At 41.7% G+C, this 15,420-nt stretch overlaps 1 protein-coding gene across 4 annotated transcripts in view; it reads left to right on the top strand.

Moving 5' to 3' along the window:
• ZNF236 (zinc finger protein 236) overlaps positions 1–15,420 on the top strand; it is a 157,888-nt gene that overhangs the window by 22,486 nt on the left and 119,982 nt on the right. For 2 of the 4 annotated variants that reach the window (XM_058438251.1, XM_058438249.1), the window contains exons 1-2: positions 3,387–4,389; positions 6,599–6,763. In XM_058438251.1, coding sequence (XP_058294234.1) covers positions 4,198–4,389; positions 6,599–6,763 — 357 coding nt within the window. In that variant the 5' untranslated portion in view covers positions 3,387–4,197. Of the gene's footprint in view, positions 1–2,957; positions 3,022–3,386; positions 4,390–6,598; positions 6,764–15,420 lie in introns of those variants that run through there. The other 2 variants (XM_058438252.1, XM_058438250.1) reach the window with 2 other exon arrangements.

Raw genomic sequence — 15,420 nt, 5'->3', positions numbered from 1 at the left:
CCCCCTGTGTACAGTGAACTCTTACAGTGACCTACCCTCTGTCTTCTTAGGGGGCAGAAACACATAGCTGAAAAGTACTGCTCTAGATCTTAGATTTGATAACAGTTAAATGCGGGCAGCTTTGTGCGTATTTTGGTGTGTGTGTTTGTGCATGAGTGGCAGAGAATACCTATTCTGACTTGGGACGCATTAGGAATGTCTGCTGCTAAAAACCTCCAGTCCTTCTTCTAGCTGCCTTTAAAAAAAAATGCAGCTGGGGCTGGGCACGGTGGCTCATGGCTGTAATCCCAGCACTTTGGGAGGCAGAGGCGGGTGGATCACGAGGTCAGGAGCTCGAGACCAGCCTGAACAACATGGTGAAACCCCATCTCTACTAAAAATACAACAATTAGCCAGGCGTGGTGGCGCACACCTGTAATCCCAGCTACTTGGGAGGCTGAGGCAGGAGAATCACTTGAACCCGGGAGGTGAAGGTTGCAGTGAGCGGAGACCACGCCATTGCACTCCAGCCTGGGCAACAGAGTGAGACTCCATCTTAAAAAAAAAAAAAAATTCAGCTATCCCCCAGAAGGCCATCCCATGAAGAGGCGGTCATTCATTTGATCACATCTTTCTTTGATCACTGGTCTCCTAATGGATTTGATGACCTCTGTGACTGCAGAGACCCCTGCACAATGGAGGTGTGTGGAGACATGTGTGCATATGTGCAGGTGTGGGTATGCTGTTCCAGCAGGGTCCACAGTCTCCTGCAGCCTAGCTGGGGCTCCTCTCAGTTAAAAGCCCCTTATCTAAGGATGCATTAATTAAAGACTGTCTCTTTTTAAAAAATAGAGACAGTCTCGCTATATTGCCCAGACTGGTCTCAAACTCCTGGCCTCAAGCAGTTCTTCTGCCTCCACCTTCCAAAGTGCTGGCATTACAGGCATGAGCCACCACGCCCAGCCAGGATGCATTAATTTAATAGACCTCTTTCTGAACAACAGATACTCTGGGGACCAGAAATTTGAATGAACTTGAAGGCATGGTGGACCAAAGGTGTTATTTGAGGCCTGGGACACTGCCCAGAAAGGGCCGACTCTGAGCAGAAGGAAAGCAAGCGAAGTGGGGACAGTAGAGGTCACCACGTCCTGGCAGGGAGGTGTCAGGGTGGAAGGTGCTTCCGCAGAGCGAAGGGAACTGGCTGCCTGTACAAAGGTGTGCCCCTAGGCAGAGCAAGAGTCTAGACCGCCATTGGGTTTCAAAATTATGCTCAGTGTGGAAACTAAACCATGTTGTTGTTTTTAAACAATTTTCCAGTCATACTTTAATTTGAATTATTGTTTTAAGTTTGTGTCTGAACCAAATTAATACTGCGTTATATCACTGTTTGGAAGAAGAGACTTACTGAAATAATAATTATTTTTTGAGTTTGTTAAGGTGCAAAGTCTTGCTTCTTAAGATAACTCTTTTTCTGGAAAAGTCTTAATTCATAAGTAAAGCAACAACATTTTTCTTTCTTTTTTTTTTTTTTGAGACGGAGCCTCCCTCTGTTGCCCAGGCTGAAGTGCAGTGGCACAATCTCGGCTCACTGCAACCTCTGCCTCCTGGGTTCAAGCGATTCTCCTGCCTCAGCCTCCCTGGTAGCTGGGATTACAGGTGTGCACCATCAAGCCCGGCTAATTTTTGTATTTTTTGCAGAGAAAAATACATGGCCACCATGTTGGCCAGGCTGGTCTCAAACTCCTGACTTCTGGTGATCCGCCCACCTTGGGCTCCCAGAGTGCTGGAATTACAGGCATGAGCCACTGCGCCCGGCCTCAACATCATTTTTCAATTTTAAATGGATATTCCATGTCTCCTAGGGTTTTATCTATCAATTTCAGTTAATTCCTTCTCATTTTTGGGCAGCATATTAAGTAGTTTCAACATAGAGGCTGTGAAAATTGTTTTATCATCCTGAGATAGCGTTTTAATTTTGCATTTCAGAAATTAAGTTGAGGAGCTCTTTTATTAATGTACTCAGCCTTTAGGTTAAAACACTTGTAACTGTGTTCTGAAAACCCAGTTTTCAACAGACATTTTGTCTCTTCCTAACCTCGAAGCTATTTTTTTTACCATAGTACACAGTTTTCCAAGGGAATTGTATATCAATTGCTAGGGGCCCAGCAATCATTTTATTTTATTTTATTTTATTTTTATTTATTAATTTTTTTTTTTGAGACGGAGTCTCACCCTGTGCCCCAGGCTGGATGAAATGCAGTGGCCCGATCTCAGCTCACTGCAAGCTCCGCCTCCCAGGTTCACGCCTTTCTCCTGCCTCAGCCTCCCGAGTAGCTGGGACTACAGGCGCCCACCACCACGCCCGGTTGATTTTTTTTTTTTTGTATTTTTAGTAGAGACAGGGTTTCACCTTGTTAGCCAGGACGGTCTTGATCTCCTGACGTTGTGATCTGCCTGCCTCGGCCTCCCGCCTCCCAAAGAGCTGGGACTATAGGCATGAGCCCCGCGCCCGGCCCCCACAATCATTTGATTTGGGCCTGGGAAGTCATAAAACATTTGCTGTTCGTTTTAGTGTAGACATTTTGAAAGTATGGTCTTTGAACAGGATGTGAATATAGTTAAGAATAAATGGAATAAAAACCATGCATATCTTTTTCTTAGTAGACTCACTTTTTATGTATGAAGTTGCAGTCTTTTGAATTGCATTGTGTTTCTTGAAGCCGGAGTTCGCCTTTCTCAAGGTTCTGCAGAATCATGTTTGCAGCTGTTGCTGACTTCCTCCACCCTGTCTCTGTGCCCCTCCCTCGTGGGCTTCAACTACCTCCTGTCTTTTGGAATCTCCAGGTCCTTGCTACAAGGCACATTCAACCTTCGGCCAGGAGACTTTTGGCAGAAATGGGAACTGCAGGCTGTTTTCTCAAAACAAAGATTTCAAGGCCTGTAGAACATTTCGAGTGCCCGTGTTTACCACACAAACTCTTGAGAACAAGGGCCTTTCTTGAGCTACTTGGTTCTTCAGCTTACCCCGTGCTCTACTCCCAAGTTTGTGAAGTCTCATATTTTTGGATCAAATTTGATACAAATAGCTGTGTGCAACGTATTTCTGGTCTTCACATAGCAAAATATATTACATATTTATGTCCAAATTATAACACTTGAAGTATATTTATTTTTAAAAATTGTAGAGATTTAGGGCATCTTTCTTTTATGGCATTTTTGACAAGTTTTATGATTATTCTGTGATCTGTTATTTGTCATATATAGTCTTATTTGAAAATACTTTTAAGTTAAAAGCACTTTACCTGGGTGGGTTTATAGAAACTCTTTGTAAAAATTGAGGATTGTCTGAGGCATTGCAATCTCTTGTCTTCCTGAAACCTCCTAAGCCATGTCTATATATGAGAGAGCAAAGGTTTTATTTTTAAGAGACAGGGTCTTTCTCTGTGGCCCAGGCTGGGGTGCAGTGGTGCGATCATAGGTCACTACAGCCCGAAACTCTTGGGCTCAAGAGATCCTTCCACCTCAGCCTCCCGAATAGGTAGGACTACAGATACGTGCTGCCATGCCTAGCTAATTTTTTAGTAGCGATGAGGTCTCCCTGTGTTGCCCAGGCTGGTCTTGAACTCCAGGCCTCAGGCAATTCTCCTGCCTTGTCTTCCCAAAGCGCTGAAATAAAAGGCATGAGCCACTGTGCGTGGCAGTTTTTCTTTTTTACTTAATCTTGTTTTGCAGCAGTTTTGAGACATTGAGTTTGTGAATTAGCATTTAAAGGCTTTAATATTTCTACTAGAGTTCTGTTTACTGAGTGATTTAAGATACTGGAGTTTTGTTTACTGAGTGATTTAAGAAACAATGTGGATTATTGATGAAATCTTAAAGTGATTTGGGGGTGAAATGCATCAGTGGTTTATAGTGACTTTGAAACACTATACAGTAGGTTCACATGGTTTAAGAAGCATCATTATGGCTTTTGTGTGTTTTGGTGTGTGTGGCTGTGCAGCCTCAGGAATTTAGTTTAAGCTTCTGAAAAGCCCACCAATATGTATTTAGAATTCTGTTGTCCCATATCTTAGTCATCTCAATGTTTCTCATTTCTAACTTTAAAACATGTCAATTAAAAAAATTAAGTATATCATTAATTTCATCTAAAATCTCTCATAAATCTCTGACATAATTTGGTTTTTAAACAATAACCAATAATTTGGTTTTATTTATGTGATGAGAATAACAACTGGTATTTATTGTCTATACTTATGCAATTTTATAGATGGAGTTTTAACATTGAATGCGGAGAACACTAATTATGCCTATCAAGTTCCAAACTTCCATAAATGTGAAATCTGTCTACTATCTTTTCCAAAAGAATCCCAGTTTCAACGCCACATGAGGGATCACGAGCGAAATGACAAGGTATGTATTTTCAAAGGTGGTGTCAGGAATGTGAGCGTTGAAACTGGAGGTATTGTAAAAATGAACAAGTAAAATCAAAACTTTTATTTAGGTTCCTAAATAGTAGAACATTTTATATTCTACAAATAAATATTTTGGCCTTTTTAAAAGTTGTAGTTGTATTCCTAGCTATTATTTGATAAGGTGAGAGAGTGAGAGCTTGTCCTGGTGAATTTGTATATTGAAGTTATTTATTTGTGGACAAATAAATATGACTTTTTAAAGGTAGTTTCAATTTCCTGTATGACTGAACACAGAAGTGGTGTGTTTTGTAGTATTTTTCTCCAGTGGGGAGTTTTATCTTTAAGTGATCTTACATTTAAAAATGGTATTCTAGATGTTTTAGGTTGTATTTCAGGAGGAAGCAAATATTAAATACTATCTTAAATAGAAATTTGAACTCTTTTTTTGCAGTACCTCTTGTGGGATATGTCAAGAATTTTAGTGCCTTAATAGAATGATTTGCCTAATAGATGGAAAGTGGCGGTTAAAACTATAATTAAAAAAGTGATTGTCAACTTTTCTTTAGGTAGGAGCATGTAAGCTAGTGAGCCATTTGAGACCAGAAAAACACCAGGGACCTCCTTTAGAGAACAGGATATGACCACCTCAGGCTTGACTTTCAGCACAAACGGTGCTGCTGTGGCTATGATAATATAATATACCAGTATGCACCAGTATTATTTTCTCAGGTTTGACAATCTAAAGATGCTGACTTATTCCTCAGTATCAAGGATCTTGTTACTTCAGAGATAAATACCAGTGATTATCTTTTTACAAGTGAATAGCAGAATACCTTCCATTTTGGGAAAGTCTTAGACCTAGATAAGCAACTCTGTTAAAATCTAGTAAAATTTTTTATGATTATTTTACTTAAAGTGTGTGGTTTTTTTTTTTTTTTTTTTTTTTGTGAGATGAGTTTCACTCTGTTGCCCAGACTGGAGAGTGGCACCATCTTGGCTCACTGCAACCTCCTCCTCCCAGGTTCAAGCGATTCTCCTGCCTCAGCTTCCCAAGTAGCTGGGATTACAGGCACGCACCACCACGCCTATCTCATTTTTATGGTTTTAGTAGAGACGAGCTTTCGCCGTGTTGGCCAGGCTGGTCTCGAACTCCTGACCTCAGGGTGATCCGCCTGCCTCGGCCTCCCAAAGTGCTGGGATTACAGGCGTGAGCCACCACCCCTGGCCTGCTTGAAGTAATTTTGTTTATAATAGTGGACTTGGTCAGAAATAGAAGGGAAAAATCCAACTTAGTGAGTTGAAATTTTTCAGAGACTACAATCCAATAAATTTATACGCAGCTTTTTCTTTCTTTTTTTTTAAAAAAAGCTTCATCATAAACTCTATTATTTCAATGAATAGAAGAGTTTGACAGAGAAAATGTTTGGAAGAAAACATTGAGAATACATCATTAGAATATGTTTCTTTCTTTCTGTGTTCATTTTACAGCGGTATCCACAGACACTTACAAACGGCAAATGTAAGCATGCATACTTAGACGTTCAACACAAACCCATGTCATGCAAACACATGGAGAAAGAAACTTTTTTTTTTGCTTGATACAGAGTCTCGCCCTCTTGCCCAGGCTGGAATGCAGTGGTGCATTGCAGCCTTGGCCTCCCAGGTTCAAGCGATTCTCTTGCCTCAGCCTCCCAAGTAGCTGGGACTATAGGCGCCTGCCACCATACCTGGCTAATTTTTGTATTTTTAGTAGAGATGGAGTTTCACCATGTTGGCCAGGCTGGTCTTGAACTCTTGAGCTCAAGTGATCCACCCGCCTTGTCCTCCCAAAGTGCTGGGATTACAGGCGTGAGCCACCGTGCCTGGGCACAGAAATATGTTTTAATAACATGTTTTAAAGGTTATCTTTGAAAGGTGTTTCATTGTCACTTATACTCACTGAAAGAAAACAGCTTATATACAGCATTTCTTATTAGAAATATTTCTTATGTATATGTATGTGTTTTCATCCTTATAATCCTTTCAGTAATTCTATCAGGTGCTTTACTGTGTTTATTTTGGATTTATTGACTTAAGAGGAGACTTCAGAAGTTTCTGTAGATTGTCTGTACATTATGGTACTTGTTAATATTTTCATAACATTTATTGAGCAAGCATCTGTGAAAAGATTGTATTTCAGTGGCTTCTTCACTTTTCTCTCCAAATAGCCACATCGATGTGACCAGTGCCCCCAAACATTTAATGTTGAATTCAACCTGACACTTCATAAATGCACTCACAGCGGGGAAGATCCTACCTGCCCTGTGTGTAACAAGAAATTCTCCAGAGTGGCTAGTCTCAAAGCGCATATTATGCTACATGAAAAGGAAGAGGTAATCGTCGTCATTTTGCATATACTTTGTTAACTGATTGTTAAAATACATCTGATCATGAGTCAGGAGGATTTTAGATATAAACTCGTTTTAAAAGCCTTTTGTGTAGATTTCAAGGAGTGAATTGTCATTAGATTTGCCTCGATACTAGTTGACTGATAAGACATTTTATTTTCTGGCCCTGTCAGTGCCTTAGGGTAGAGACATTTTAATGTGTAGTATATTTGAAGGATCAAAATATATCCACATTGGCTGGTAGAGGCTCCTCCTGGCGCCTCACCCGCCTCTTTGTAAACAGAAACTAACTTTTATACGATTCTGCCATGTCCAAAAGTAACTTTTCTGCTTCTGAACATGGTAGAATCTCCTTGCTTGCTCCTGGGTCCTCTGACCTGTGAGAATCTGAGGGAAGAGAATCATTTCATGATGGCCCAAAGCGGCTTATACACCAAAGTGACCACTCCTGGTAGCTCCACAGGCCCAATGTCTAGGACAGCTTTAAGGATGACAGGCCACAGTGCTGGGGTGGGGGCTGAATCTAAAGTGTCAATGGCTGTTGCTTAAAACAATGCTCCTTCTTGGTCGGGTGCAGTGGCTCATGCCTGTTATCCCAGTGTTTGGGAAGCTGAGATAGGAAAATTGCTTGAGGCCAGGAGCTTGAAACCAGCCTGGACAACATAGTGAGACCCTATCTCTACCAAACAAAAAAAAAAGAAAAAGAAAACCTTCTGTGAACTCCCTTTGCATTATTACTGTAGAAAATTAGGAAGATACAGAAAGTTAAAGGAGAAAGTCATCTCTAATTCTGAGATAATTACTGATAACTATGTGGTATATTTTCTTCCAGAGACAGAAAAACACAGTATTGAAATTGCATATTCAGACGATCCCTGACTGAAGATGGTTTAGACTTAATGTTTTTTGACTTTACGGTGGTGTGAAAGCACACATTTCTTAGAAACCTTACTTCTCTTGTGATGTTAGGCAGAGGCAGCGAACTGCAACTCCCTGTCAGCCACACGCTTTTGGCTTGTGATATTTCCAATTCACCATGGGTTTATTGGGATGTAATCCCATCGTAAATCAGGGAGCACCTGTATAAAATTTACATCGTGAAAACTGATTTCACACTTTCTGTTTTTTGTTTTTTTTGAGGTGGAGTTTTGCTTTTGTTGCCTAGGCTGGAGTGCAATGGCGCTATCTTAGCTCACTTCAACCTCCGCCTCCTGGGTTCAAAGGATTCTCCTGCCATAGCCTCCCGAATAGCTGGGATTACAGGTGCCTGCCACCACGCCTGGCTAATTTTTGTATTTTTAGTAGAGATGGGGTTTTGCCATGTTGGCCAAGCTGGTCTTGAACTCCTGACCTCAGGTGATCCACCAGCCATGGCCTCCCAAAATGCTGGGATTGCAGGTGTGAGCCACCACGCCCCGCCTGACTTCATACTTTCTACGTGATTTTGGATCCTGTTTTTATCAATGTCTTTAATTTTTATTTTAAAGTAATTTATTTCTATCTCTTAAAATCTTATAATACAAGTAATGCATATTTATTTTGGAAAAAAATTAGTAAAAAAAGGTAACATTAAAACCACTCATAGTGGACTTTAACAAAGCTGAACACATAGAAACAGCAAAGTGGTGGTTACCAGAGGCTGGGGGATGGGGGGATTGGGGAGATGTTGGTCAAAGGCCACAATATTTCAGTTAGACGGGAGGAGTAAGTTCAAGAGATCTGTTGTACATCATGGGGACTAAGTTAATAAGAATACATTGTATGTTAGAAAATTGCTGGCTGGGCACAGTGGCTCACATCTGTAATCCTAGCACTTTGGGAGGTCAAGGTGGGCAGATCACTTGAGATCAGGAGTTCAAGACCAGCCTGGCCAACATGGTGAAACCCTGTCTCTATTAAAAATACAAAAATTAGCCGGGCGTGGTGGCAGGCACCTATAATCCCAACTACTCAGTAGGCTAAGGCGGGAGAATCACTTGAACCCGGGAGGTGGAGGGAGGTTGCAGTGAGCTGACATCATGCTATTGCACTCCAGCCTGGGCAACAAAGCAAGACTCTGTCTTTAAAAAAAAAAAAAAAAAAGAAAAGAAAAGAAAAAGAAAATTGCTGTGAGAGTAGATTTTAAGTGTTCTCTCCATGAGAAATATATATGTGAGATAACGCATGCAAAATAGGTTGATTTAGCCATTCCTCAACATATACTTATACCAAAACATCATGTGGTACACTATAAATACGTACAGTTTTACTTATCAATTTACAAATCAATTAGTTAAAAAAATTATAAGAAAGAAAACATACTATGTGGAGAGAATGCATTTGTGGTATTTTAAACTGTTTTTTTCTATACATGCTTTTCTTAACAGTTTATGTTTAAAATAGGTTTTTAAATACAAAAATAAGATTATGTCATTATGCAGACTACTTTTGTAACCTACCTTTTTCCATAACCTATTGTAAATACATGCTCCCTCTTTTCACTCATCTTCAAAGTTATCACTCATTATCAAATATTAATATTTTAAATTATTAAAATCTGCAGTATCTTGGGTGGGTGTGGCAGCTCCTGCTTGTAATCCGAGCACTTTGGGAGACCGAGGCGCTTGAGCTCAGGAGTTTGAGACTAGCCTGGGCAACATAGACTATCACTACAAAAAAAAAGTCTTCAGCATGTGGATTTAGCATAATAGAATTTAATAATTTTCATCATTGTTTAACATTTACATTGTTTATATTTTTTAATATTGTAAGTAATATATCTTTGCATATGAATCTTCTTATGCATCTTTAATTATTTCCTTAGGACAGATTCCTACAGTTAGATTAATTGAATTAACAAATAAGAGTTTTTCCCCCCAAGTTCTTTATAGAATGCCATATGACATTCTAGAAAGTACATGCCAATTTAACCTTCTCTTGCAGAGTTTAGGAATGCCTGTGTCACTTATTGATAGTGCTATTCAAAAATGACTATAGCTATATTTATATTTTTATTTATTTTTGGAGGGGGAGGAGTCATGTTCTGTCCCCCAGGTTGTAGTACAGTGGTGTGATCTCAGCTCACTGCAGCCTCCACCTCCCAGGTTCAAGTGATTCTCTTGCCTCAGCCTCCCGAGTAGCTGGGATTACAGGCGCCCCACCATATCCAGCTAATTTTTGTATTTTTAGTAGAGACAGGGTTTCGCCATGTTGGCCAGGCTAGTCTTGAACTCCTGACCTCAAGTGATCTGCCCACCTCAGCCTCCCAGAGTGCTGGGATTACAGGTATGAACCACTGTGCCTGGCCAGTTTAATTTTTTTTGTTTTTTTTTTTTTTTTGAGATGGAGTCTCGCTCTGTCACCCAGGCTGGAGTGCAGTGGCACGATCTCGGCTCACCACAACCTCTGCCTCCCGGGTTCAAGCCATTCTCCTGCCTCAGCCTCCCAAGTAGCTGGGATTACCGGTGCGTGCCACCACGCTGAGCTAATTTTTTTTTTTTTTATTTTGAGTAGAGACAAGGTTTCACCATGTTGGCCAGGCTGGTCTCAAACTCCTGACCTCGTGATCCACCCACCTTGGCCTCCCAAAGTGCTGGGATTACAGGCATGAGCCACCATGCCCCGCCCAGTTTAATTTCTTAAAAGCAGAAAATATATTAAATAATGGTGTATTAATATATTTTGGAATAAGTCCTACATGCACACAGTAAGAAATCAAACAATAGAGAAGGTTATAGAGAGCAAAAAGTTACATCTCCTTTGGGTTCCTAAGTTCCAGTTTTGCTCCTCAGAAACAACTTTCATTAGCAGTTTCTTCTGTATCCTTCCAGGGACATTCTATGCCTATACAAATCTCCTCCGTACCCTTATTAGTCAACCCATAATATTCTGTGCCTTTTCATCAGTTAACTATGTGTCTTAAGTGTAATTCCACATCTGTTAATGAGAGAGCTGTCGCTTTCTTCTTAACAGATGCATGGTATTATATTGTTTATTTATGTATCATAATTAGCAAGTCACTGCTGTTAGGCATATAGGTCGTTTCCAGCCTTTTCCAGACAAAGCTATGGTGATCAAATATTTTTGTCCATGTTTGAGTTCTCAAGATGGGCAGTGTGGTATCCCAGAGGACATTTGGTTATCACCGTTGTGGGGCTGGGTGTGGATGGGGTGCTTCTGTTATTTGTGAGTAGAGGATGCTGCCGAACACCCTGCAGTGCCCAGCACAGCCTCCATTGCTACGAGTGACCTCCCAGCACAGCAGTAGTGTGAGGTTGAGGAAACCCTGGGTTAATAGAAATGTGAGACATATTCCTGGAAATGGAGTCGTTAGGTCAAAGGATATGTGAATGCAAAATTTACATATTGTCAAATTGTTTTCCAAAGAGATTTTATCAGTTTATCCTCCAGCCAATAAATGGTGTATAAGATTGCTCATTTCTTCATACCATTTTCTTTCTCTTTAAAAAAATTATTACTTTAAAAAAAAATAGAAATCAGGTCTCACCATGTTGCCCAGGCTGCTCTTGAAATCCTGGTCTCAAGTAGTGGTTGGATTACAGGCGTGAGTCACTGTGCCCAGCGCATTTTCTTTCTTTCTTTTTTTTTTTTTTTGAGACAGAGTTTTGCTCTGTTGCCCAGGCTAGAGGCACAATCTCAATCCACTGCAACCTCTGTCTCCCGGGTTCAAGCGATTCTCCTGCCTCAGCCTCCTGAGTAGCTGGAATTGCAGGCGCCTGCCACCACGCCCGGCTAATTTTTGTATTTTTAGTAGAGATGGGGCTTTGCCATGTTGGCCAGGCTGGGCTCGAACTCCTGACCTCAGGTGATCCACCCGCCTTGGCCTTCCAAAGTGCTGAGATTACAGGTATGAGCCACTGCACCTGGCCGGCCATACCATTTTCAATACTCTGTTGTAAAAGTTGTCTCCTCCAATCTGGTAATTTAAAGATGGTATGTTTTTGTTTTAATTTATATTTCTTTAATTATGAGTGAAGTTTAGCATCTTTCCATGTTTATTAGCCATGAATAATCTTTTTATGTTAATTAATTAATTTTTTTTTTGCAAGGTGGATGTGTGGGGATTATTGGTCTTATTCTTGCAAACTTGTGTGAAGTATTTACATTCCTGGAAAGTTAGGTTTTTCTGCCTTGCGTGACAAAATTATTTCTTGGTTTCTGGTTTCGTTATTTTTCTCTTCCTGGCAGAAATTTTTAAATTGTCATGGACTCAAATTTTCAATCTGTTCATTTATGGATTCTGGTTCTTGTGGCTTGATTAGAAATGCTTCCCAATTCTAAAATTATTTTCTAAAGTATCCCACACGTCTGGAACATCCCACACAGATCTGCCTGGTACAGATCCTCATACATGCACAGCAGAACTTGCATGGAAGGGATGCATCCACACAGACGCTGCAGTGTAGCCCATCCCCGCGGGGCCTCCCTGCCTCCCCCTGGTTCCCACGTGGACCACTTCTCTCGCAGGTCTTCCCCATGTGCCCCCAGTTCCTGTGTGGGCTCCTTCTCTTGCAGGGCCTCCCCTCCTCCCCGTAATTCCTATGTGGGGTCCTTCTCTCGCAGGGCCTTCCCCCAGTTCCTGTGTGTGCTCTTTCTCTCCCAGGACCCAGCACCTGGCAGCACCAGCATCATTACTCACTCTCTCATCCTGGATGCTCTGAAGGAGCTGTCTGCTCAGCCGGGACCCCCATGGTCTTCCTATCCAACAGCCCTCAGGATGTCCACATTTCTCAAGCCAGCCCCCCGACCCTACTTCAGATGGCAGGCATAATTAGATATGGTCTTCCTCCTCTGCTGTGGTTTTGTGAAGTCAGCAGGGTCACCTACTTCAGTTTGCTGCCATGTAGGACCTCTCCCTTCCCATTCTTATGATTCCAGGCCTTCAGTTAACCACCCTCCTTCAGGTTACATTATCTGACACAAAAGACACAGTCCAAAGCAGAGGAGTGTAGAAGGCTCGGGGTTTAGTTTTTGAATATTTGGATATTAACCAACTGTTAAAAGTCAAAGTGACACAGGCAGGTACACTTGGAGGACAGCCCGTCTCCTGCACCCTTGCCCGCCCACCCGCCTCGGCCTTTCCCGGGCTGCCTTCCTGCTTTTCTAGTGTGTCTCTGCTGTGTCTCTCTTTGTAATGAGAAGCAAATGTTTGTATTTCTTATTTTCTTTTTCTGGCTTATCATAACATGTGAAATTTAGAATTTTATATAGTTAAATATAGGCTGGTATTTTTATTGTACTAAATATTTAGATTCAGGGGAGAACTGAACATGTTTATAATGTTGAATCTTTATGAGAACATGGAATGTGAAAACATCAGCGATGTTTGGTTACTATGGATTCAGTACACTTTTTACATTTCTTAAGTATTTTAAGATTCTAATGATATTGTATAGGGAGGTCTTTTGGCCATATGTTGTGTTACGTGCCTGTAGGAAAGTGATGCATTTGTGTGTGTTAGTTTTCCCTGCCATCCTCCCTGATTCTCTATGCAGCCTCATCTACATGTAATAATCGGGTAGTAAGTTTTTGGTTCTGTGTTGTTGCAACTAGCATATGCGCAGTTTTTTTAAAAAAAAAATGACCCTTATATCATTTATTTGTTTTCATAGTGTGTAGTGATGGCATATTCACCTAACTTTTTATTTTGAAAAATTCCAATCCTAAGTGAAGATTTGAAATAATAGTACAATGGATATTTGTATAACCTTTTCCTAGACTCACCAATTGATAAATTTGCCAGATCTCACCTCCCCCCTTCTCCCTTTTTTGAACAATTTTTAAGTAAGCTACAGATTTCACGTTATTTTACCACTAAATACTTCAGGATGTAGCCCCTAAAAACAAAGACACTTTTCTTCATTTCACAGAACAGTGATCACAGTTTAACATTGCTATAATATCCGTTTTCAGAGGTCCCTATCTGGAGGGGAAAAGAGTGACATTTTACAAGGGGAGCAGTTAGTTTTGAACAGATGAGATACTTCTCTTTTGACCCTGGAAGAAGTAGAAGAGGGCTCAGCTGGAGGCGGGTGCAGGTGGAGGAGGAAGGGGGAGAGGGCTCAGCTGGAGGCGGGTGCAGGTGGAGGAGGAAGGGGGAGAGGGCTGAGCTGGAGGTGAAAGTGGAGCTCCTCTTGGTGTGTCTTGCATGTGTTCCCAGCCTTCCTCAGACTGTGCTTTCTTAGTGTCTCATGAAGTGTTTCATAGACTTTCAGGCAGAACCCAAGGGTCTGTGTATTAACCAGTTAGATCTGTATGATCTAGTAAGTATTTCTGTCTTAATAACTTAATAGTTGTTTGAAAGACCAACCCGGGTGTGTTGGGTACTGCACAGTGTCTATATCCTTGCATTTCCTATTTACAATCATTTGCACATTGATTTTGGAGTTTTCTCTTCCACGTGGTTCTTCACTTCATCTTTGATCTTTAACCGCAGCAACCGCAGAAACTTAGCTTCACAAAGACATGATGTTATTGAAACTGAAGTACCTCAATCTAGTTTCTGGGTGTTATTGGACAAGCGTGGAGCACCGCCGTTTCTCTTGAACATGTGACCTATTCCTGGGACTCCTCATAAGCTTGTTATGGTGCACTGTGGTGCCTCAGTTCATGGGCTGGGGCTGAGGCCTTAGAGCCCACATTTCTCTGGGAAATGGAAACATTACTTTGTCTTCACCAAAAACATGGGGTGGCCTGAGGCATCTAGAGATCTGCATGGGGGGCCTATTTTGGGAAATGGGAGCAGAGCCTGAGTGGGGCACATCCGTGGGCGGCCCTGGGAGCTGAGAGCCCATCTGGTTGTGGAGTCTGGGCTGGGCGGGCGTGTGGTCTCCTTTCCACGGCTCAGCCGCTGGGAGGAGTGGAGATGGTGGTTTGCCTGGAGATGGGGGCTTCTGAAGCGTGTGCTGTGGAATAACAAAGGAGTCGGGGCCATGGGAACCTTGGCGGGAGAGCTGAAATGTTGAGCCGTGTGGCCTAGGCAGAGAGGTGAAACTTGAGGGGTGTGTGTGAACCCTCTGTTAGGATGACACAGGTAGGTAAAGGTGGTTGAAGACATCTGCACATGCCACACGCTCTGGGTGGCCCAACCCGAGGATGACATGAAGGGTAAAGATTACCTCTAAGGCTACACCCATCTACAGGGGTCACCAGAATAGTGAGCTTTACCATTTTCCATTCTGAAGTTCCTTCAGATGTGCCTTTTAATAATTCACTGTGATTTCCTCCATAACTGGAAAGAGAAACAGCTGTTATCTGTCATTCGCAGATGTTCTAAAGTGTTTATACCTTATTTTGAAAACCTTCCCTTTGTCTGTTTTCTCTTCCACAGATGGGCCAGGTTCTTTTCCAGATCACTTCCCACAGTGGTGCTCACATTCTTTGCTGTTTGCTTCAGTCCCTGCCTCTGCTGTTGTGTGGTTTTGTTATGCCGTGGTCTCCTGAGTAGGGCCACATCATCTGAACTTTGTGCAGCCTGCTCTCATCCAAACCCTCAGTTCTGTTTGTAAAACTCCAGCTCCCTTCGTCTCTCGCTGTTGTGGTTGTAAGAACTTACACATTCCTTCGCTTCTGATTCCTTTTTACATTTTTTTGGAAAGGCTTTTGAGAAATATGTGTCTTCTGAAATCGCTTGACTTTACATT

This window comes from Hylobates moloch, unplaced genomic scaffold, assembly GCF_009828535.3.
Source record: "Hylobates moloch isolate HMO894 unplaced genomic scaffold, HMol_V3 SCAFFOLD_5, whole genome shotgun sequence".
Taxonomy (NCBI): domain Eukaryota; kingdom Metazoa; phylum Chordata; class Mammalia; order Primates; family Hylobatidae; genus Hylobates; species Hylobates moloch.
This window is presented reverse-complemented; position numbering and strand designations above follow the sequence as displayed.